The sequence below is a fragment of the Dermacentor variabilis genome, chromosome 6 (genome assembly GCF_050947875.1).
Source record: "Dermacentor variabilis isolate Ectoservices chromosome 6, ASM5094787v1, whole genome shotgun sequence".
Classification (NCBI taxonomy): domain Eukaryota; kingdom Metazoa; phylum Arthropoda; class Arachnida; order Ixodida; family Ixodidae; genus Dermacentor; species Dermacentor variabilis.
The window spans coordinates 177,683,541-177,707,674 of record NC_134573.1 but is presented as its reverse complement, the minus strand read 5'-3'; the positions used below and the strand labels follow the sequence as shown (position 1 = coordinate 177,707,674).

The 24,134-nt window shown below is 44.7% G+C and overlaps 1 protein-coding gene across 1 annotated transcript in view; it reads left to right on the top strand.

Annotated features, from left to right (window-relative positions):
* LOC142585868 (uncharacterized) overlaps positions 1-24,134 on the top strand; it is a 54,607-nt gene that overhangs the window by 9,873 nt on the left and 20,600 nt on the right. Inside the window, exons 4-10 of the mRNA XM_075696938.1 lie at positions 1,095-1,221; positions 6,330-6,539; positions 11,441-11,514; positions 13,195-13,251; positions 16,357-16,411; positions 19,015-19,085; positions 22,999-23,104. Coding sequence (XP_075553053.1) covers positions 1,095-1,221; positions 6,330-6,539; positions 11,441-11,514; positions 13,195-13,251; positions 16,357-16,411; positions 19,015-19,085; positions 22,999-23,104 — 700 coding nt within the window. The remainder of the gene's footprint in view (positions 1-1,094; positions 1,222-6,329; positions 6,540-11,440; positions 11,515-13,194; positions 13,252-16,356; positions 16,412-19,014; positions 19,086-22,998; positions 23,105-24,134) is intronic.

Below are 24,134 nucleotides of genomic sequence, written 5' to 3'. Positions count from 1 at the left end.
AGGCGGCACTTTCCAGATCCTCTAGAGCAATGTTCGCGCAAACGACGGAAACAGAGGCTCCCATCGCTGTGCCGAATACTTGCTTGTAATACTGCTTGTTAAAGACGAAGTACGTATTCTGAAGGCAAAATTTTAGAAGGCGGTAAATGTCGTGGGATTCGAATGGCGTGCGTTCAGGCAAAGAAGAGTCAGCCTCGAGAAGTTTCCTGCAGCACTCGACCGCGTACTCAATAGGCACACATGTAAACATTGACTTTACGTCAAAGGAGATCATGATATCGTCATCGTCAATGCAAGTGCTTCTTATTAGCTCAATAAAGTGAGCGGAGTCTTTGACGAAAGTGGGCGTGAGTCCTGCAAGCGGCATAAGAATACGGTGCAGGTAGCCGGACAGTTCATACAGCGGCGAGCGTGTGTAGTCCACAATCGGTCATACTGGGACGTCCGGCTTGTGAATTTTCGGCAGTCCGTAGAGCGCGGGAGCCGATCCATTGTGGCAGAGCAACCTGTAGTAGAGATACTTTCTTTCTGAGGGGACAAACTTGAAAACTTCAGTAAGCAGCTTCTGGAGCTCCGATTCCACCTTCTTCGTTGGATCCTTAGCCAGTTTGGCATACGTCGACGTGTCCATGAGCAGCCCATTTATCTTGTTGATGTAGTCCACGCGGTCCAAAACCACAGTGGCATTTCCCTTGTCCGCAGGGAGGATGACTATGTCCTCGTTTTCTTGTAACCGTTTCAACGCGCTTGTTTCTGCTGCTGGCAGGGTCGTAGGATTTGTCCTCGCAACCTTCGAGACGACCCCAATTGCACGCGACCGAGCTTCTTCCCGTAGACCTCACCCATAAATAGCCGCGCGCCCATGCTTACATCTTCATTGTGATCAAGGGACCCGTACGGGGCCCGAAACGTCGGTTCTTTATTTTTATTTTTATTTCATTCTTGGCGAGTGCACGTTTTTTGGCACCATTATGTTTCCTCGCCAGACGAGTTTTCGTCGAACACTTGACTCTGCTGTTCTTTCATTACACGTCATTTTGTTTCGTTTCTGATGCATCATTACCCTGTCCCTGAAACATGCTTGCACATTTCAGGAACTGTCTTACACCTGTGACATGTGCAAAGAAACATTCCAAGAGACGGAGGAGGTGCACTTGAAGTCGCGGAAGCACCTTAAGATGTCAGTGAGACTTGAAAAATTTGGCAGTCTGGAAGCAGTTGGTAAGTGCTGTAGAGTAAAAGAATGTTTGTGATCTGTAAACAATTATTTCATGAACATTCGAGCCATATATTCATCTTCTGCTTGTGGCAGCGACCCACAATCTTGCATAATAGATTAGTTGCTCTTTCCTGCGGTTTTTTAGTTTTGAGCTCCCTTCACCACTAATGATGTTATAAGTAGCATAATAGCCCATAGGCACCAGCCATTACATGATTGTTCATGACCATAAATTACTCCAAAGTGACAATAACGCATGTGCACTTTTCCAATTTATCAAACGGGCAAGTGGCAGTTGTGAACCCATCCTGTCACCTCTCATATGTTACTTCTGGGCACTGTTGTCAGACACCAACCTTACAGAGCTACCACAAGTGCATTGTGACTAAAGAATAAAAAGAACAAGCAACAATATTTGAGTTGAAAGGAAACATTGAGGGGGTAGTGAGCAAGTCAAGATTGAACACAATATATATACTTTATTATTAGGTTTTCAAAAATCTCTTTAGCAGTATCTTCACAGAAGGAAATCGCACTTGTTTGAGCGTGTGCTCAGATTTAAAGAAGTGTTGCTTAACTTCACTTCTTAAGCCCCAAGAGCAACCCTGCTGTAGTAATAATCATTTAAAGGTCTTAAAAATCCATTGCAGGGACTTAGATCATTTATAAAGAAATGTGGCGTTACTTGTTTGTAGTTTAAAGAGGGAGAGTAAACAGCAATCACCGGGGTAGACACAGCTTCCCTCTACCGAGCAGACGGCTGAGGTCCTCTGGGTCTCAGCGGCTACCTCGACTAGCCAGACAACCCAGACCTGGTCTCACTGGTCTGAGCTGAGCAGCAAGGTCTCCCACTGCGGCTGGTTTTGAATTTTGCGGCTCTCAAAAGGAGCCACCTGTGAGCATGCCCATAGAATATGTGACAGATCTTCCCTACCTTTACATAATTTACATTGATCATTGTATTGCCCTGGATAAAATCTGCTGCAGGCCATCGGGTTAGGATACAGGTTTGTTTGCAGGAGGCATCAGGCCACTGCCTTTTTCTTGGTTAGCTCGGGATGAGCTAACCAAGAAAAACCAGTCGATAGTAATAGGCGATTTATTTGCAGCTGACCATGCGGTCTCCTCTCGTTCCCGGCTGGGCCAGCTCACTTGCTCGGCGAGCAAGTGCTCAAGCTACGTTGTGAGCCGCCTTCTTGCTGGGGAGAGAGGAGTGCGTGGGCACCAAAATTTTTTAGATTGTTCCACGATCATGATCACTGCTATTATTTAGAGTTTTGAGCCCCTCTGGCGAGATGCGTCTTTTCGTGAAATTATGGACTGTGATCTTTGAATTGTTTATAATTCTAGCTTTGGTGGAGGCCACCGCTAATGCTATGGCTGATTCCTCCGCAACTTTGGGGTTGTTGGTGTTAATGGTTCCTCTTGCGAAGGGTTCTCCACCAGCGTGTACCGCTACAACAGACATCTTTTTGTGTCCTCTATATTCTACGCCATCTACGTAGGCCACGCCCTCTGCGTCATGATAATTGCACTCGACATGGTGCTCCAGGTGCAGGTTCTTTGACAGTGGAGGAATATTATGCCTCCTTGTCTCTAGTGGAATCAGAAATTAATGTTTCCTCACGTCGACACTGGGACTGTAAAGTAAAAAAAAAAAAATGGAAAAAGGTAAAAAGAATTTTTTTAAACAGAGTTTGCCTTTCTTAGTGCTATTTCATATAAACATTGGCTTTCTTGTTGGTACTTTAGCATAAAAATCTTTCAGTGAGAAACACGAAAGGACTTAGGTTTTGTCATTATCATCATCAGAACAGCGAAATAATAGAAAACAACAGCACTCAACCTCTATGCTCAGATGCACAACACGAAATGTGCATTGCAATAGTGTGCAGTCTTCTTCGAGCAGCCAGGGTCACGGCTTCGTGCATTGTTATTGATGCCAACTTCCATAGGCAAATGTGCTTTAGATGTTCTGGCTATAGGCGAGGCAACCTCAAGTTTCCACTTGCTACACCAGTGCCGATTGCTCCCCTAGCAGAGCAATGCAAGTGTGCCGAACGTCCCCTCGGCATCAGCCCGCGCTTGTGTTTCATATTGTGCTAGTGGTCGTGCGCATTGTTTTTGCTATGACAAGTGTGACCTCATCATCCTGGAAGGCTGGTATGCAGTACTCTTGTGCTGCTGATCACCACAACAGTCTAGAAAATACAAAGCTTCGTGACCCACTCGTGAAGTTCTATCGATTTCTTCGGAAGTGGTATGGAGAAGATCCAAGGCAAGCATAGACAACTGCAGTACAATGTTTGTGTACTGATGCGCCTATGATTCTTAACTAGTCACAATCGGCAGGGACGAGCTGACAAGAATTACTTGAATGTGGTGTGCGGGCTGACTAGCCTTTTTCAGATGCTGCAATTTTTGGTGCTGGAAATGTGTATTTAATGTGAGCCAGGGTCATCGCGCACGTAGGGAAGCAGTGCTGAAAGTGGCCGCTCGAGGTGTTAGGGCCTAATTTTTGTTGTGCTGGCATGCTTTCAATGTTGTAAATTTTTGTATGTTTTAAAAAGTTACTGCCTTCCACATCATGCTACACGCTCCCTGTTTACAAATTTTGTTGAGTATACTCTTCATCCAATCCATTGTGGGATAATTTTTCCAATGGGTTTGCTTTGAACAAAGATTTAGGCCCATTGTACAATAGAGGAGCTGCCATCTATGCGTACCCAGCTACCAATCAAATCAACAAAAATTGTCAGCGTCCCAGCACATCTCTGCAAACCAAATCGCTTTGTGACAGCATTACTGAATTCGGTGCATACCTCAAGCTTTGTGTCTTAGAAAATGAAGTTGGTTACTTGCAATACTCACTTGACTTTCACTTATCAAGTTGTTGCACACTGTATATGTGTGGAAGCCGACACTCCCCTTTCTTGAGGTTGCTGCCACAAAAAAGGTTTTCAGTGTCGGAGACCTTAAAGCTGCACTGCAGTCTTGGCTTCGCTCTTTCATGAGCAAGCGATCTGCTGCCATTGCAGTGTGGGAAGGGGCAGATGAAAACTCACAGCGCCGCTGCGTTCGGTAGCGATGCACATTTTCTAAAACCTTACAATAAGTTACATGCTTTATGCAGAATGCTTAAATACATATTTCTCTTAATGATCAGAAAGACCTACCCTACGGAGCCAGTACATTTGTACACAAACTTCAAAATTGTTTCAAGGTCCCTTCAAAGGGCACATCTGACTGGTATTAAATGCAGTGTAATCGAAACATTTCTTAAATTTTTTCAAAAGAAATTGTCAGCCATGGGCAGATTTCCATGCATAAAAGTATGGTCTGCAGGATTTACTGTCAAGTCACAGCTCTTACAAATGGTAGATTACCAGCACACGTTGCTTTGTAGTGAAAACAACACTCTGCTCACATGAACATCTGAGATGACCCATCTCTGTTTGAGATATACAAGTCTTAATTGTCTGAAGTTATAATACTGTGTGGTCCCAGACCGAATTATGACTTTCTACATGCACTGTTGCAGACAAGTGAAGTATGAATGAGAATGCTTAAAACACCCCACGTAGCAATTCAACAGTGCCATTTTGCGTTGCTGCATATTCAGTCGCCATAGAGAATGTGATCCAGAAATTCAGCATACAAGCTTTAATATTGCTGATGTCCCATCAAGTGGCACAAGCAGAAAACAATGAAGCAAGACACACTATTGACACTGTTGATGAAGCTAGCGATCTCTGTGAACATTGAGTTCACATGGAAAGCACTGTTAGTGTCATATGGAGGTTGTCACCAGTTTAGACCCGCAACAATTTACCTTCTTCCTCCACCTTATCTTCATTTCTTTTGTACTAAAAATGAAAGAAAAATTACATGACGGTTGCGAGTGCACAACATGAATGTTGCAGCATTAACTTTGGTGCAGGCTAGGCATTAGTGTGCCCAATCTAAAGCTCACTGAATCACTTGGGGGTCTGAAAGCCCTGCTTCCTCCATGACAGTTTAGTACAATGGATGTTTTATAGCATTCTGGTTTATGTACTATGCTCCTTTCCGGTGCTCGTGTGCTGGCTGTTCTTCAGCACACACTGGCACATCTGAGCATGCAGCAGCGCACTGAGCCATTAGTGCTCGCACAATAAACCTGCATCTGTTAAACACGATGGTGCCTCCGCTTCTCGAAGGGAAAGCAAGGCATGACCACACCGTGCTAAAACTTCCACGATACTCTGGGCACAATCGGTGTTCTGCCGCTCGTAATGATGATGATTTATTGGCATCCCCTTTTAAAAGGAGCAGTGACAAATACAGTCACCTAGCCTGCCTGAGATAATCAAGTAGGCTATAGTACATGCTTTTTATTCTAGCATTTTGTATACGTCTCCTTAATCTTTTTTCACTTCTTCAAAACTTCTATGTCTTCCTTGTACTGCTACCTGTGCATGTAACGGATGCTGTAACATGATGTGTGGAGGACAGTGCCATCTGGTGGTGTTTCAGGAAACCGAAATTGGCATCAATGCACTCTGCTGTGAGGCTGTTGGTGAACTCGCTACACTTTTCCCAGCTCCCAAAATGTGGCAGTCCCAATAACTGCAAGAAACAGAAAGTTAGATATTTCTATGCAAGTACCTGTAATGTCGGACCAATTTCTTTCAGTCAACAAAAAGAAAGTTCTTGAGCTTCTTCTTTTCAGTTTTAGCAGCTGTCTCTCTTAGGTCTGTGCCATGCATAGATTACCGCGAAATAGAAAAGTCTTACTTGCTTGGGCTGTTATGTGCTCTTTATTAGAAACATTGTGAATGACCCTCTTTCTAACTTCCAATAATGATTTTGACATTCTTTGTAGTGTATTATCACTACTATCAATCCCGAATTACACTTTGTTTTGTTGCATAGCACCAAGCTGGTAAAATGGCACCCAGTGAATGGAATTATGCTCACCCAAATTGACACTAAGTTTGTCATTCTTTCATGAAATTTCACTGTTCACAAACACTCGTAGTCCGTATTCTTTGGAAGTGTCTTGTGCCTCCTCATGTAGGTTGATGAATGATAGCAACGTAGAGCTGCGCGAATTTTTGCTTTCCTGCAGCCGCTGAGTTCCAGCCCAGTGTATGCTACCTGTGTGATGTGTCGGCAGTGAGCAAGTCACAAATGCAAATGCACGTCAAAGGAGCCAAACACAAGTTGCGTTGTGCCAACCTCAGGCTTCCCCCTTCGGCCTTGGATCTCCCAGGGACGAACCGCAATGTGCAGCCACCCAGCACAGCTGAGGGCAAGTCTGCTGGGCCTCCTGATCCAAGTTGGTACCGAAATTGTGCATGTACTGTGCACTCAGCTATAGACTGTTTGCAGCTACTAGATTGCGGAGTGCAAAAGAGATGACGCTACTGGCTCCAACCGAATAAAATGCCCTCTGAGTGCAGCTGAGTGCCTTAATTGCTGCAAGAGGGAATGGGCTTGTTGTGTTAAAGGGACACTAAAAGTTACCAGAAACTCAAGTTAAAGTGGTAGAGCAATGTTCTAGAACGTCTAAGGCGTCAATATAATCGCGAACAGAGCTTTAGTAACCGAGAAATTGAGGTAAATGCATGACACGATTTGAGACCCCCCAGCGACATTCCGGTACTAGCCCGATGACGGAAGGACTCCTCATAATTTGTGTTACTAATACTCAACTGCTCGTATTAAAAATATCATTTCATTCGATTATAAGACAGAAAAAAATGCTACTTGTCTACGTCTATTCAATTCTAAGAAAAAATAACATTTTGACGTTACCCTTCAGTAATATGGGTGTTCGAAAGGTTTCGTTTTCGCTCGACTCTGCGCGCTCGACTCTGCGCCGCGCACGCTTTGGAGTTTCAGTAGTTTCGTTATCGCGTCGTGCTGTGAGGGTTCTGCTGGCTCGCAAAACTTTCATTTGGAACAAGCAGCGAGAATGCCACGTCCATGTGATGTCGTGGGAAGCCCTCGTTGCTTTCCCGCTCCGGAGAGCCGTTGTCGAGGCCGCCGTCGTAGTACGCAACGACGCCGGCAGTGCGAGCCCTCAGCAGCAGGTCGCGCTCGTCGGTGCTCAAATCGCTGAAGTTGAGCCCACCATCGCGAGCCAATCTGTCGGTGTCAGGGTCCATTGCGACGAGCGTCGAAGTTAGCGTCATAGAATGAAGTACCAGCTTATGGGCGTCTTGCGCTGGAGTTTGAGGTATAGTAGCGGCGCCTGGTGGCGGTGCGGGAAACGACATCTGGGTCGTGCCAGCTTGGGTCGTATTGAGCCCTGGCTGTGGTGAAGCACGTTTCTAGGCCGAGTTTTGCGTCGATTCGCACATTTTTATGCCCTGTTGCGAGTGCGAAAAGGCTCGTCGCTTCTCATAGACCACGCCGACCACGCTGCGAGCTCGCCGCAGCCTATAGTTTAACGAAAACGGACTCTCGCTTTCGCTCTGCTGTCGGCTCTGTCTTGGCTCTGTTTCTGGCCGCGCGTTCGCGTTTTGCGCAGAAAAGCCGTAGCGCCGTCTGCGGACGCCGTTCTACTCACCGATGGCGCATCGTCACTATGAGACCATGATGTCAGTACTCCTCGATCGGAGGGCGGGCGATTTGAACTGCGCTAGAGGTACGCGGACGCTTCAGAATAAGTCTCTCCTTGGCACGAAACAAGCGTTTCGAGGTTTCTGTGATGGTACTTCAACAGTCCACGTTGACTTAATAGTAACCTTTAGTGTCCCTTTAACTGTTGATAGTATAAAATAACAAATTGCTCTTATGAAGCAGTGTTGCATTGTATACAAAGAAAAAAAAAAGATCCTCCAACACTATGCGATCCCCTCATATTCTGCAGTTACCATGAAGAGAAAACTCAAGTTTGTGTGTTTGGCAGACAGCCCCTTTTAGTAAAAAAAAATGGTTGTTTTTCATACATGAATGAGTATGTTTAAATATTAGCCACTGTAAGAAAGATGTCTGGCTCTGATATGAATGTGCTGTGACGTGTGAGCAGTTACAAGTGTGAGTGAGCTAGGAATGACTGAGTGTTATTTCATGTGCTTTTGATGTCTCTTCACTGCATGCTTCTTAAAGATTTCATGACTGGTAATGCACATATTTAATAGGATGAGATGACTAGTCGGGGCTTGTATGTACACATAATCGCAGTGGACTGCACTTGCAATCATGATGATGAACCAAGACCATCTCCTTGGCCATGGCGACAGTTTTCTGACTGTGTTGTGGTAGGGTACAGGAATTTAAAAGGTGCTGTTTCACTGTAAGTTTTTAGGTGCGAATATTCGAAACTTTTGAGTATCGCCTTGCGCTTGTAACATTGGAAGCCGAGGACGAAAAAGTGTGTGTAGTAGCCGTTGCAAAAAACGAATAGTAAACGACCGTTCGCTTGGAACTGACTGCTTGCCTTTTCCTCTCACGACGAACTGGTGGAGGTGCTGCATATACATACGCCCTATGCATGCTGATCCTGAACCAGAAGCTACCAATGCCAGTACGTCGGGGATGACAGAAATCCACTGAAGCAGCTGTCGCCTCCAAGGTCTTGCACTGCAATACAGTCCCCTTTTTCATGGTGACACCTTTGAGGACGCCGTAGACTGTTGAGGACATTTCAACCAGGCCACCGCCTTTAATGACTGGGACGATTGCTGTAAGTTGAGGAACGTCTACGATTCCCTTTTAGATGCAGCATGAGTGTAGTACAAGAACCACAATACTTCAGTTACCAGCTGGCAGGAGTTTTACTGACTGCTTTGCGACGTCTTCAGCACCCCCGAAAGGAAAGAAAGAGCCGAACAGGCACTATCTCCGAGGTTGCAAATGCCGGACGAAACCGTCGCCATGTTCGTCGAAGACATGCTGTGATTGTTCCGTCAGGCCAACTCTCTAATGCCAGAGGACAAGAAGGTGTGTCTATTAATGTGAGGCCTAAAAGAACAGCTTTTTGCAGGCCTCGTGCGCAGTCCTCCTACAACAGTGTCCTAGTTCGTCTGTGAGGCAACAGTCATGGAACGCATGCTTTGGCAGCGGCTCTCATAGTATGAGTGCTAGACCACCATGACTCCTGCATGCTCGCTCGTACCTGCAAATGATGACAGGGAGTCCCTCACCAAACTAATACGGCAGGTTGTTCGATAAGAACTCCAGAAATATTATGCATTGGATCCGGCACCTCCGAGTGCCGCGGCTCTTATGGATGTCATTTGGGAGGAAATCAGACAGATGGTTCATCCCTCGCCACCAACACGAACCGAACCTCCCACGGTCTCGTACGCGGGTGCTCTTTGACCTTGTACACCGTCGACAGCCCGTTTCTCGCAGCCACCTGCTGGGATTCCTCGACACTTCCCGAGTCCAATACACCACACAATTTTGGAAGCAGCCTTTCATCTTGGTCTGCAGAAGTCCACGGTATGGCGCGCTCCCAACAACAGTTCGTTATGCCACCACTGTGGGGAGGCTGGACACTTGTATCGTGACTGCCTGTACCAATGGATAGGCCTGCGGGGGTACCACCTGGATGCCTGTTGCCTGCGCTATGGTGAACACCTGCACGAAATCGAGAAATATTTGGAAAGCAACCGTCTTCGTCCTGCCCTGCAGCGAAGACAGTCACTGTCGCCATCACCTCGTCGGCACGCTACCAAACCACACTCGTTCCACCTTTGATTCCACTGGAGTCAACGGTGGAAGCCGTGCCGGGGAAACTGAAAACGGCGACCTCTGGGGGTGAGGCCGCTGTCATGCAAACCGTCAAATATCCTCCGGTGACACCACCCCCTCACGACATATTGCTGACGCCTTCTTTTGAAACTGCCAAAAGAATTTCTGCTACTATTACCTTCAGTGTGGGAGCTGATTACTCGGTTATGAGTACCTCACTGGCCACTCGGCTATGCAACGTGCTGACAGCATGGGACGGCCCACATCTGATCACGGCTGGAGGGCACCACCCATTGGACATTGCACCGCCAGACTTGCAATTTGTACATCGACCTTCGTAGCGTCTTTCCTTATGCTGCCCAAGTGTTCTCAGCTGGTTATTTTGGGCATAGATATTCTTCAGGAATATGGGGCGATCATTAATCTGCACGTCTTGTTGGGGGCTTTTTCTAACTTTGTTTCTTCGGATTTGAATGTGGAAGATAAACATTGTCGCATGGCTTTATGTGTGGTCAATGACTGCGTAATGTTACTGCCTCAAAGTAGCATCTCATTCTCGTTGAGTGCCCGCAAGACTAACTAGATATAGGCATTGCTGAAGGTAATCTCACTATTTTGCTGAACCGAGACATTGGCATCGCACAAGGTCTTGTAAAGCTCCAAAATAGGCAAAAAATTATCCTAGTTACTAACTTCAGTAGCGAATACAGTACAAGCATTTCGCGAGGCATACCACCATGGCCTACTTTGAAACACTGGACGAGTCCAACGCCTGTGCTTCGGAGACGGCAATCTTTATTCATGAACACAGCCATGTAGACTTGACCAGTCACATCAACGTCAGTCCACAGCTGGAACAACCCAAAAAGGAGAGGCTCCTCAGTCTCCTCTAAGACTCCTCTAACCAAACTCATGTCACGGAGAAATGGATGCTATTTGTCATCGAGTTAAACAGATGCTGGATGGTGATGTCATTCAGCCATCGACAAGTCCTTTGGCTTCACCTGTTGTACTAGTTAAGAAGCAAGATGGTTCACCACGATTCTATGTCGATTATTGCATATATATATATATATATATATATATATATATATATATATATATATATATACTGCTTATAAATGCATAACGAAGTACATATACCTGAAAAAGAAACATACTCTTGCGAAGGTGTGTTCAACCAAAATGCCGCTAACTTTTGATTGAGTGATTGACTGTTTTACACTCTTTGATGACATAAGTGCGTCAGGAGCAACATAGTTGCCGTGAAAATATCTTTGTATCTTCAAAAAGAAAGGCAGTACAAAAAATGCTATTTTTATAAATATATTTATATTTATATATTATAAATATAAATATATTTATATTTATATTTATATTTTTATTTTTAATGTTATTTTTATTATAAGTGCTATTGGTTATCAGTGTGGTGCAGCCTTCAGTAGTTCGGTGTGCACTATGTCTATGCTAGTATATTTTCACTGCACTAAAGCTTTTTCTTTTGCTGTTGCTGAACGTCTCTTTCTGTTGCAGATGCTGTGTTGCCTGAGAGGCCTGTATGTGATGTCTGCAACATAACATTGAGCTCTGTACATCAGCTAATGCAGGTGAGATGGTGGCATTACTGTTTTGTGCACTAAAAAAAGTCGTCACAATGTCAGATCTCAACTTACTGGCAGTCCAGCAATTGTGCATTCATTGCAATATGTATTTGAGCTGAAATGGAAGACAATGTCATTTTACATGCAACTTTGTATGCAAGTGAAATTTTCCTTCCCTAGTTCTAGGACATAATACAGCAGAACGCTGCTGTTTCGTTCCTGGGTGCTGCGTTTTTCTGGCTGTTACATCATATTCGGCCGGTCCTGACATAGCTCCCATAGGATCCAGTGCATTGGGAACCCCATTGTTGCCTCACAACTACCCGCTGTGGTTGCTCAGTGGCTATGGTGTTAGGCTGCAGAGCATAGGTCGCTGGATCGAATCCCGGCTGCGGCGGCCGCATTTTGATAGGGGCGAAATGTGAAAACACCCGTGTACTTAGATTTAGGTGCACGTTAAAAAACCCCAGGTGGTTGAAATTTCCGGAGTCCTCCACTACGGCGTGCCTCATAATCAGAAAGTAATTTTGCAACGTAAAACCCTATAATTTTTGCGTCACAACTGTGGGACCCTTTTTTGCATCACACGTTGCGAACTGCCACTCCGCAACCGGCCTGAGCGGCCATATTGGCTTTTCGTGTATTTTGGCTTGGTGGCTTGCTGATGAGATTGGCCACCCAAAGTTCCAGGGGCAGCACCTATGACGTATTGGTTTCCACCAGCAAAAGCATGGCCTTTGAGATCCGCAGTTGCTATCTAAAGATGGTGTCTGTGACGCATTGGGGCTCACATTTTTTTGGCACATATGTATGCGCCAAGATATGTTTCGTATAAAATCCAAGGGTGATAACACTGTCGCCGTGGGCCATATGCTCCATGCATTAGTAAAAGCATGCGAGAGGAGCCGGCGATCGCGGCTCAATCTCGCGTGCACAGTAGTGGAAAGCAGAGAGGAATGAATGACTTCTGGGGTTTTACGTGCCAAAAACACGATTTGATAATGAGGCACAATGTAATGGGGAACTCCAGAACAATTGTGACCATCCGGGGATCTGTAACCTTCCCCCAATGGACCTGGGGAAGGAAAAGTCAGGGAGGAAGCGTGCAGTCTCCTCTCACACGCGAGGCGCCAGGCAGAGGAGAGAGGGAGGGCGGCGTTGTACTCTGGCAGCAACTGCATATTGTGCAGTCACGTGGCCCATATCTTGAAAGCAACCTGTGTTGGGTTCTGCCCCCAATGTCGACGGCTCATAGCTTTGTGTGTGCTGTGTTTCGCCACTCAGTTTGCATTGAAGCGATAGACAGCACGAAGGTCACTTCGCTCGCTGCTGCCACACTTCCTCACAACAGTGTTTTGACTGCGAGTGTCCGCGGTGATCGAGTGTGATGTGTTCGTGTTTGCCTGTGTGCTCGGACACTATGCTCGTTAACCTAGTTAATAAGCGAAAGTGTGCATGTTTATACGGACGATAAAACTATAACCTTACTTTGTATAGCTGTCTACTAATTTTCTATTGATGCTTTGCCTTTTGGGGGAAACTTCGACTTTTTATTTCAAACTTAGGCATTGAAATAAAATTGTGTGCAGTTCACCACTAACATATCAGTGGAGTTCTACTATAATAGCTTCCTAACTAATGTAGCTTGTATTATCTCCTTAATAGCCTTTTTTTTTTTTTTCACAGCACCTCAGCGGCAGGCGACACCGGGAGATTGTCAATGTCCTTAAGCAAACAGTAATGGTATGCAGTGTCTTTTCTTTTTTTAACTTTTCCTCCACGTCTCAGCATTTGAGAAAGGCAACCATTTAATTACTTGCTATAATAGTTAACTTGATGGTAAGTCTATTACCTGTGAAATGTGAGCTCTGGCTTGCCTAATGCTCATAGATACTGTGTTTAACAATATTCACATTTTTGCATCTCTGAATCATCACATAGAGATTGCTATACTTGTGGACACCTTTCTGTGGCAATGTGGGGAAAGCTACGGAGGCAAATCATGCATGAGTGAGAGTGCTGAAAGTTGTCCCACATTCCCATCTGCGTTAGTTTTGGCTGGCAAAGAGCAAGAGTAAACATCTTATAAAAGCAAAGTAAGACCAAATATGCCATGGAGCGGTAAATGTGACTTATTTTTCTGCCTTTCTCTTCCGCATTTGGGCAAATGCAAAACTGTCGCACATTAAAGCTACCCTGATGTGGCATCTGTTCCAAGCAACCAAAAGTACTGCCGGACTACATGGCCCGGAAACACAGGTGCAGAAACTCAGCCCCCTTAGCTTTCCCTTCATTGCCTCTGAAACTAGCTCGTGAGTAAACCAGAATGGTATTGGGAGCGAGTGTAAAGTCCACCAATATGGTGAAGACAGAATAGGAATTCTCAGTAAGACACTTCTTGACATTGTTCTTGTTGGAGCTAATCTGCCTTTAAAAATTCATTGTACAGCAATAACTAGTTCAGTTAAACCTCCTGGTGTGACTATTTTACCATTTTCTGAGCTTAGCACTCAGCAAAGTTATTAAAAATGTCAGGGATGATCAAAATGTACAGCATTGTTACGTCACTGCATAGCACTGCATATTCCAATCATGTATAAAATATAATTACCCATGGCAACGGTATCCAATTCTCACGCATATATTTCGTGATGGACGTGCACTGAACTCTTGCCATTTATTAAATGTATTTATGAGGAATCTGAATAGTGTTAGCATGCCATGGTGCCAGGCTGATCTCGTTTATTTGTATATTCATATGCACGACTCCACACCTATGGTTGTGTGGCCAGGTTCACTAGCAAGAAACATGACATTTGAAACTTCTTCAGCTGCCTATGCTATTGTTGCCCAAAAGTCTTTCCCTTCCCCCTAACAGCTAACTAAACTTTGGTACCTTACTTTTCGAATACAGTTTACGACTGATAATTCAGATTCCACTGGGAATGTATATAAGTCCAAACTATCGAATGTCCGAAAAAAACTAATGTATCCAAAAAAGATCACTTTAATTTTGTTTTAAGGCCCCTGTGCACGGAACAAGTGGTCGATGCGTTGCTGCACGCCCTTCCGCTTTTGTGCAGCCGAGTCCACCTGTATTTCTGCCAGTTTTGAGTTTCGCTCTACGTCAATGCAAGGACTGCTAAGGCTAGAGTCAGATCTGCCATGTGGAAGGCTCCAGAGCACATGGCACATCATCATCTGAGTCAGAGCTGCTGTTTGATGGTGGGAGAACTTGCTCAATTATTTCCTGATAGTTCAGTTCAGCACACAACGAAACTGTGCTGTTTACGTCTGCAAAGTCTTCAAATCTTACTGAGTCAGGAATTGGCACACCACAGCGCAGCAGGTCATCAATGATGTCCACACTTGAGCTCGCTGTGGTATGCGGCAGTTCAGCCTCTTCAGTTGCGGAGTTGGGCCCATTCAGACTGCGAGGGCACCGTTAGTGCCATGTGACGTGGCCTATTTATAACTTCATGAGAAAGTCTTGTTGGAGCCAGCAGAGCGCTGTCTGGAACGCAAAGTCAACAAACAAGCACAGCATGGCAGATCGCTGTGCGGAAGGCAAACTCAACAAACAGAAACGCGCCGTGTGCGGGGGTGCTGGATAAGGATGTCATGATCTTGATGTTTATGTGACCTCACAATTCAGGCAAAGCCTCTAAGATTGGCAGTTGCAGTTAAATCTCGGAGGCGCAGAGCGGCGATCAAGGCAAGGCCTCGGAGATTACCGTCTAGCATGTAATCCCTGAGGCCATACTTGGTCTTGTCTAGGTTGTTAGAGCAGGTAATGGTGACAGAGTTTGCATACACTACAGCCCCGAACAGAGTCTGGATAACCAAATGTAGGGCTGGCAGCTGTCAGAAATTTTGGTCGTCCTTACACATTAAGTCTATGGGGCCATTTGCGGTGCCGCGAAGCTGTCTGAATTACCAAGCATGTCCGGATTATCGGTGCTAGATTTATCGGTTGGCGACTGTATTTGACAGATCAGAAATCATAGGAGTGCTTGTACCTGGCAACTTTCCCGAATTTTCTGTAAAGTTTAGGTATTTTCTGTAAAGTTTATGAATTTAAGCTTGTTTTACGATTTTGCTAATTTTGCGTCAAGCTTTACAAAACATAAATTCTGTTGAGAAAAATGTTTCATTTGTTGCTCTCTAAACCTTTTGTTGGAAGACTTTTGACAGTGAAAGGATGCCAAAGAGGTGCTTGTTTTGAGGAAGTTTTACAGCCATGTTCCTGAAGCAGATGAAGTCCGCAACAGCAGAATGGCAGAAAAAGTCACTGTAATCTAAAACAATGTGTTGCTTCTCAGTCTTTACAATTCCAAGTTTGCTAAAAGTGAATCATCATCACGTGCATTTGTACCTCAGAAGGCATGTGCTCGAAGCAAGCTTTAAAATGTACATGGTATTCTTGCCCCTCCCCGAACCGCTGCTCAGTGAGCTGCTATCCGAATCGTTCCATACTTGATTCGCTTGAACCACACGCCACTCTCGCTTTCGTGGCCATGCGTTTCCTCTTCCTCACGTCACCGCCACACAATCCACATCATCACAACGCTAAAATGATATTACAAGGAGCGACTAACTAGGCCCCCTCATTGCCTTGTTAAGTTTGAGAAGGAGTGCCCACTTCATGTGTTTATCTTTTCCAACCTTTTATTACCACTGTATTGCCCACCACTGGAGTGCCCACCACTCATTACAACATTAAGAAACTAACTACTGGGTACCACTGTTGAAGTGATGTGATACCAGAAGCAGTCATCGTGTTGTGTTGCTTTATCTTGGCTGCATAGTCACCAAAGTGCACTTTCTGAACTCCTGATTTCTTTGCAGAAACTTCCACCAAACATGAGACCTTTCCAGTTGAAGACAGTGCTCCAAAAGAATGGTATTGTTTGTGTTCTCAAGGTTCTTTCTTTCTTTTGTATTTGTATGGTATTTCGATTACTTTCTTTATAGTACCCGGCATCCTGATGCCTTAACAAGTTGAAGAAAATGTTTTACTTGATTTTTACACAGTTGGCCTTTTTGTTTTTTATTACGTCTATAAGATAAGCATTAGCCTTACTGAACTGGTGTGGAATCAAGTTCTTATTAAAGGGACACTAAAGCAAAACAATAAATCAGTTTAGACTAATGAAGCATTGTTTGAGGACCCTGCAGGCAGTCATTTAAAAAAATAGTTTGATTATTAGATGAGAAAATGAAGGTCCAAGTATCAGTATTCGAATTTCGCGCCGAAACCCCAGCGCCGGTACGTCAGCGTGACGTCAGGGATTCCAAAGTATGTTTTCGCATTTGGGCCACGTTGCCTGAATAAAGGTTCCCGAATCTTGCCATGTTTGATATTTGGTTCCTTTAGAACACTATGTAGCCAATCTGTACCGCTATATACAATTAGTAGGCCCTAGAAGATGCCACCAAAATCCAAGACGTCGCAGCCCCCAGGTGCGGGAACTTAAATAGGCGTCGCCACCTGTATTTCGTTCTTGCGCTTTTTCTGGCTTACCAAATGTCTTATCATTGTAGGAGTGGTGTTTTTGGTGTTGTGGAACGGTAATTTACTGATGTAGAAGAAATCATTTTTCACTTTGGTGTCCCTTTAAAGAATAATGTTTTAGTGCTTGTCAGTGGTTTCAAGGTAACTTTAGGCTCAGCAAGCTGTGAGATTCTAGAGTCCGGCATTGAGTATTAGAAGTAGTTGTCTACAAGCCGATAGGTGGAGGAGATAGAAGGTGTGAACTTTGTTTTTGTTTCTTCCTGTCTTTTCTCCTTTTCAGGCCATTTAAAAAACCATTTGTTTGAATATATTGAACATCTTTCAGGGTGCAACAAAACTTGAATGAGCAAAGTTCTGCTGCACATGAGCAGTCCTCACTTGCTTTATTCTAATGAGACACAGACAAAGGGTTTCTGAGTTGTTGCTAGCACAAGAAAACTGATGCCTAACTGCGATGCGCAACATATATTGTCGAGCAACAGTGCTCAAGGTCATACACGGATAGAGCTCTTGAGCTGTGTACACACCTCATAGCAGACTCTTAGGTTCTGACTGTTCCACAATATGGTGAAATGTTGCACCAGTTTGTGCGATGCCATTGGCACAGCAAACATGGTTTGGACGTGAGCTGTGCAAATCTGTGAGAAACTACGTGTGAAACAGTCCTTTTTGCGTGGTGTGAGAAAATTTTTTTCTGCATGCATGATGCATGACACACATTCCATTGTACAGCCAAGTGTATAAACTTGGTTGATCATGCTTAACTAAAACAACTGCATCACAAGCTGGTTGTTTTCAGTTGCTTGCACTCATTGCCACAATCACTGCGTCTGCTAGTGGAACCAAGAGGACTGCACTTCAACTTCACTGTGATTTCACAAGTGAATAAGCAACCAGACTCGACATTCCCACATAGCTCTCTCCACAGTGAACATTATTGCACTGTTAATGCAGTTAGGCTCAGTGCTTGGTGCAGCAGTTTGTTACTGCCCAACAAACAGAGCAACACCACTCTCTGGACTCTCCAGTATCGAGCCTTCCCTCCCCTGCCAGTTCTCCTTTACCCCCTCCATAAGAAAGCATTGTGGGCCGATGCGCTCCGCGATGGAGCTCCTGAGGTTCGCCCGTACCATGTTGCAGTGGGCCCGAGATGTTGCTGGTGTCATCCTCGAGACCCTGGACTAGGGGTGACTCCTACACCTCTCTTCCTCCTCAATAAGAAATGCTTTATCTGGCTCCACTATGGAGGTACCTTGTTCAGTCCTCCTCTCCCTTAGTGCTGTTGTAGCTAGCACCATGTTGAGTAGTGTGTAGATAGGGCTTGCAGGATGTTTCTGCCATCACACAAGAGAAAGTTGTGCCCTGTCTCTTACTTGTATGTAACATAGTACTACTAAACTGCTGCTCAGCAATTGTGACTGCCAGTTTGTCTTCTTTGCTGCATTCTTTAACCAATGTGGCTTACAAACTGTCGCAGTTTGCATGTAAGCAGTTCGGTGTTCAAAACCTGGATGTGACTTGTCCAAGGCACACTTGTGACCACATCCAGTGGCTTGCCTTGAGCACTTTTGCATACATGGTTTCTTTTTATTTTTGTCTCAATTCCTAACTTCCTAACTGAACCATTCATTGCTCATTTTTACTTTCACTGGCTGGAAAATCGGATTATAGAAGAATGGTGCTTGGGGTAACTGTGGGTGATGCAGGGCAGCGTGCTGCCATGCACTATAACTGAGAAATTTTGCCCAGCTTTCCTGCAGAAGTCAGTACTTGTTTCTTCGACGCCTGCAGTCAACGTGGCTGTCTCTCTGAGACGGCTGCTGCTGCAGGGGTGTGTGAGCCTGTGAGAGCCTATGTGGGTCACACATACAGAGTGCAGAAAGAGTGCATGCTGAAACAATGGTTTCACATGCCAACTTCTGTTTCTCGGACGTTGTGACTTGTGCCCACTCGACTGGGGGAGTAAGTGCAGTGCGCCATCTGGCTCACAGATGGCAAGCCACCACCTGGCCCCGCCGTGAAACCAGCAGCTCCAGCTCCAAAGCCTGGCAATGCTGTCCAGGTAAATAAATGAAAATACTGGTATGAAAACCTTAGGCGTCCGCTTCTGAGGGAGCCAATACCCCCACAAAAGCAGTGGCATGTCAAATGTTCTTCCTGAAATCAGGAGGAGCCTGTTGCAGGTTGTGCCTGCGACTAGCGGTTCAGGTTCACCATTTTTGTTCTGTCATACTGTGCAGACACTCCTTTGGAGTGTCGCATCTAAGCACCGTGTTGTCATGGTGGTTGTATGTGGCCCCCTTATGGTACTTTGACTGGTTGCTTCCAGGTGCTCTTGTGGCTTGCTTTACATTTGGCTGGTCAAAATCGAGTACCTGGAACACATTTGCCTGGTTCATGTAAGGTGCCGTGTGCCAGCTCGATTGCTTGGAGGCATTCTCAGCATTGCTCTGGGATTATGACTGAAATCTGAAATAATGCTGGTCCTGTGGCCCATCCAATTGGTCATGAAGCAGCAGCTGGGTGTTCGGCTTAAGCAAACTTCTGGCTCCAATCTCACAAGAGCTCCACGTCATTGCAGACTGAGGTGGAGTGCTGTAGGAACCAGTTGAATGTACCATTAGTGTGCCACGCAGTGTTAAGCTCAGCACGCATAGGGAGTTCATAACTTATGTTGTGTAAATGTTTGTTCTAATCCGTCCGTCTGTGTAGTCTGTCCTAAACTTTTGCAGTGGAAGCTCAATAACATACTCCTTGTTCATGGGCAGCGTAGAATCTTGTAACGAGTGCGTGGAGGTTAGGCAGCTGTTGTAACAAGTTAACTAGTTAAGCATGTGAAATAATTTCATTTGCATCAGTTAACAATGTGGATCTTAGTCTAGAAAAATGCACTAGTAATGTGCGTGGTCAGATGGCTATTAACTGCAGGAAAGACCATAGGTAGTTAATGTGAATCGCTGAAAAAGACTAGACAGCCGCTCTAAACAGCTGCAGACCCAAAGTCACCCCTTGTGGTTCATTTGGATCTTAATTATACATATGTGGAATTTTACAGTATTTAGAATTTCTAATGAAATATTAAGCAGGGCTCTGGCATCATTAGTTAACCTTGGCTTAGAGATTAAGATAGTCAAATTGGCAACTGACATTGGTGGTAGCAAGATTCATGCTGTGGCTGAGCCTTGGCAAGTGCACTTGTTCACACTCTCGATAGCAGAACTTTCTTTCAGCATAAATATACCAGGGTCTGTATAATGTTGCAGTTCTATGCCAGTGCCATTTCTTGGTGCACTTTGTCAGTGGTCCAAGCGGCGCTCTGCCCGCATTATCGACAGGATCAGCCAGCTTTGAACAGTGGATGATAAGAGGGGCATAGAATCGAGCGAAAGGAATCGCTACATTCATAGCGGTTCATAAGATGAGAAATACTCACCTTGAGGACCTTTCTTCAATCGTGGCGTTTTTTCTCTGGGAATCAAGGAAGTTTTTAATGGAGCACACTGCTGCTACTGAGTAACTCTTTTGACCAACATTTCTCTAGCAGCTACAGAGCTGTGATGAAATTAAAAATGATGTTTCTTGCTTCAGACAGGTCCATTACACTCTGCACAGTGTTGACTTGGCATGAGCAAATGCTTCAAGCAGCATTTCACATCACTGTTGTGGTGAAGGGCTACAAGCTTCAACAGGCTACAAACAGGCTACAGGCGTCACCCCTTTTTGATGAAGCCTATAGCCTGATTCATTTGGCAGTGTTTCATGTGCCTCAGAAGCAAGCCAAATATATATCAGCTTTGTCAGGAACCTGTTACAGGTTCCTGTTGCAGGAACCTGTAACAAAAGTGGGAATTGGGAACCTGATGCAGTTTCCTGATGTATCGTTGCCAGTGCAGCATTGATGCTGTTAGGCTAATAATCGTAGTAGCTTAACAGCTGTTAATGTTGACAGTGCAAGTGTTGTAGCTTCATCAGCCATACAGATACTATTGCAGCAGGGCCAAATTTGGAAATAAGGGGTTGAGCAAAAAGAGGATACTGCATCTGCTGGGAAGATAAATATCATATAACTTTCCCACACATAATACTTCTGTAGCATTGTCAACATGTGGGCAGCAGGACCCAGCAACACTTACACTTGCACAACATGACTTTGCAAATGTTCACAAAAATGCAAAAAACACCACAATTCAGCACGGTTAGCAGCTGATCTGCGACACTTGGTAGTGCCGCAAGAAGCGACAAGCCATGGCCAAAAGATGTTTTGGTAAAATGCCATTCACTTGTTCCAGAAGTTATTTCTGGGTTATTGAATTGTGCAGCTTGACTTGATGCTACATCATCCTTTAAAAATGTGCAACAATGTTGACTTCATGCTGCCACCTTATTAAAACAGACATATTTCCCACCATTCTATATCCAGCAATATTGTATAATCATACGTGGGATCAGAAGGTGACCCTTCTGATCCCACATGATTATGCGGTATCGTTGGATGTGGAGGTTATGGGGCCGATGGAGGGCACAATGAGTTTGTCAGGTAGACTTTGCTTGTTAGCATTGCATTGTCCATAGACACTTTCTTCTGTGTTGAGGAACTGAAGGTCCTCACTTGTGCTGAACTTGGGAGTAAATGGTATTTGCTGGTTGAGAGCTTGCGTTCTGTCTCGGCCATTTTGTTCTTATTTTTGTTCGTTTACCTCTTATGATGTGCAGGCCTTGCTTGCATATTCAGAGGTTGCATTCAAAAGGTGGTGCTAAGACGGAGCGTTTGCCAGCAAAAGCTTCAAGGCTAGATCCACTTGCAGCCAGCATCATTACCAACATCATTTACACTGATAGTTCTGGCAGTTTCATACGTCAGCCTTCACTGGCGCAACCTGAGCTTGATTTAATTGTGCAGTCGCCTAATGATTTTCGGAATTCTTGAACCTGTTGGTATTTAGTTAGTTCATACAGTAGACTTCTGGTTATTCGATGCCCGTTCAATTTTTCGGTTCATTCAATCCCAACTGGAGGTCCTTCTGGCTGGCACCATTCATTTCTATTGGCCCAGACTTCGTTATTTCTGTCCTAAAATTGGCCTTCGCTGGATAATACGAAATTGACCAGCCAACATTAATGAGCCTAGCCCCTGTGGCGACACCAGTGACAGCATGTTTTAATGGCAGCATGTCTTGGCAGAGCTTAGGGGACAGTGGATGCGTTGAGCATGCATCATTTCCCATAGAAAACACTTAGTATTTTCTGCCTGCCCTAGGAAGATTTTTAAGCAATAATCGTAGCTCACAATGTCTGATTACGGTATTTATCTGATTCAAATGCACACCTTTTTTACTTCGAGGAAAATCAGGTCAGAAATTGTCTGCATGGTGCTACTGAATAGGAAACCAAAACTGCCTTTGCCCTATTTACTGCAAAACAATTGTAATGCGGTGAAGCTGACTTTAGGGAGCCTACCACCTTGGTGCAACAAACATTAGACCCTTGCCCATTTTTCTTGCTAAAAAAATTGGGTGCATGTTAGATGTCTGCTTTGTTTAAAAGCTTAAGTGTTATTTCGATGTTACTTTTCTACTTTTGACACATAGAAAGCAGGCACATTCGATATGAAAGCGGGTTAGAGCTGGGCGAATACCGCTGAATGAATCAGCAGTGTGGTTTCCCGTTTTTCCGGCATCTTGTTTAATTTGACTCGCCGGATAATTAGATAAATTTTGTCAGTCTTGTCAGGATCAAATTGACAGAAGTCAACTGTATAACAAAAATCGGCAGTTGGCATGTGCCAGTTTTTACTGAAACATCATCCCTAGCCACGGCAAGTACATCAATTTACATTGTGCATGCTAGTGGGAATGGCCATAATACTTTCACCACAAAAGTACTTCTGTCTTTAAAAGAGTGGTGAGGGTATGCTATACTGTTATTGCACTTCCAATTTACAATGCAGATTTCTTACAAGACTGTGTCTGTCTTAGGAACCTGCTGCAAAAGCAGTAAAAAGGCCAGCCCCTTCAGCTGGTGGATCTACTTCTGGACCACCCAAGAAACCGAAGCCAGAGCAAAAGCAAGAGCCATTGCAAGGTTCTCTCTTGATCCTTTTCTTTTTTCTTTACTGCTGCAGTTCTGTTAATGGATTAATGAGGTTTCATAATCATACCTTTTAATTCGTTACTCTGTTTGCATTGCATGCATATGACGCAGTTAAATTAAATTATGGGGTTTTACGTGCCAAAACCACTTTCTGATTATGAGGCACGCCGTAGTGGAGGACTCCGGAAATTTCGACCACCAGGGGTTCTTTAACGTGCATCTATATCTAAGTACACGGGTGTTTTCGCATTTCGCCCCCATCGAAATGCGGTCGCTGTGACCGGGATTCGATCCCGCGACCTCGTGCTCAGCAGCCTAACACCATAGCCACTGAGCAACCAGTGTGCTACAAGCAGTTCTTTCATTGTCATTTAAGGCAATGCCCATGATGTGGCAGACTAAAAGTGGCATCTAATATGTGTTCAACATAAGGGAGACTCGGCTTTTGCATTGCTAAAAATGGCCAAAACATTGATTTATGGAAAATCTTAAGTTTCAATTTCTATAACTTTCACTATCTCATTCCGAAGTACCTTCGCTGAAAACCACACTGAAGTGCTCTTAAACTTTTTTTATCAGCCAATGTGTCAAAATATACCTTGAAAATCATGAAATGACTGTGCTTTTGAGGCCCCAATACTTACTTGATTCCTCCGGAATGGTGCAATCGAGCACCGCCATCTTGGTTTCATGAGAGAGCTCATTTCTCCATCTTCAGATTTGCTGCTTCATTGATCTCCACACAGCAACAAGTGCACAAAAAGCAAGTCATTGGAGGTAGTTCTAAAGTCTCCCATTGGCCACTGCTGCCATGCGACTCCAGCATGCTTTGCCATTGGTCCGGTGCTCGCTTCAAGGGGCGTTGCCTGCTCTTTGACTTCACGAGCTCTCAATGTCTTGACCACATAGCGCTACATTGTTACATGTTCACACTCATTGTGTGATCATGGACAGGCAACCTTTTAGGAGTCAGTGTAAAACTGCACATCAATTTGACAGCTGCAGGCAAAGAAAGATCAAC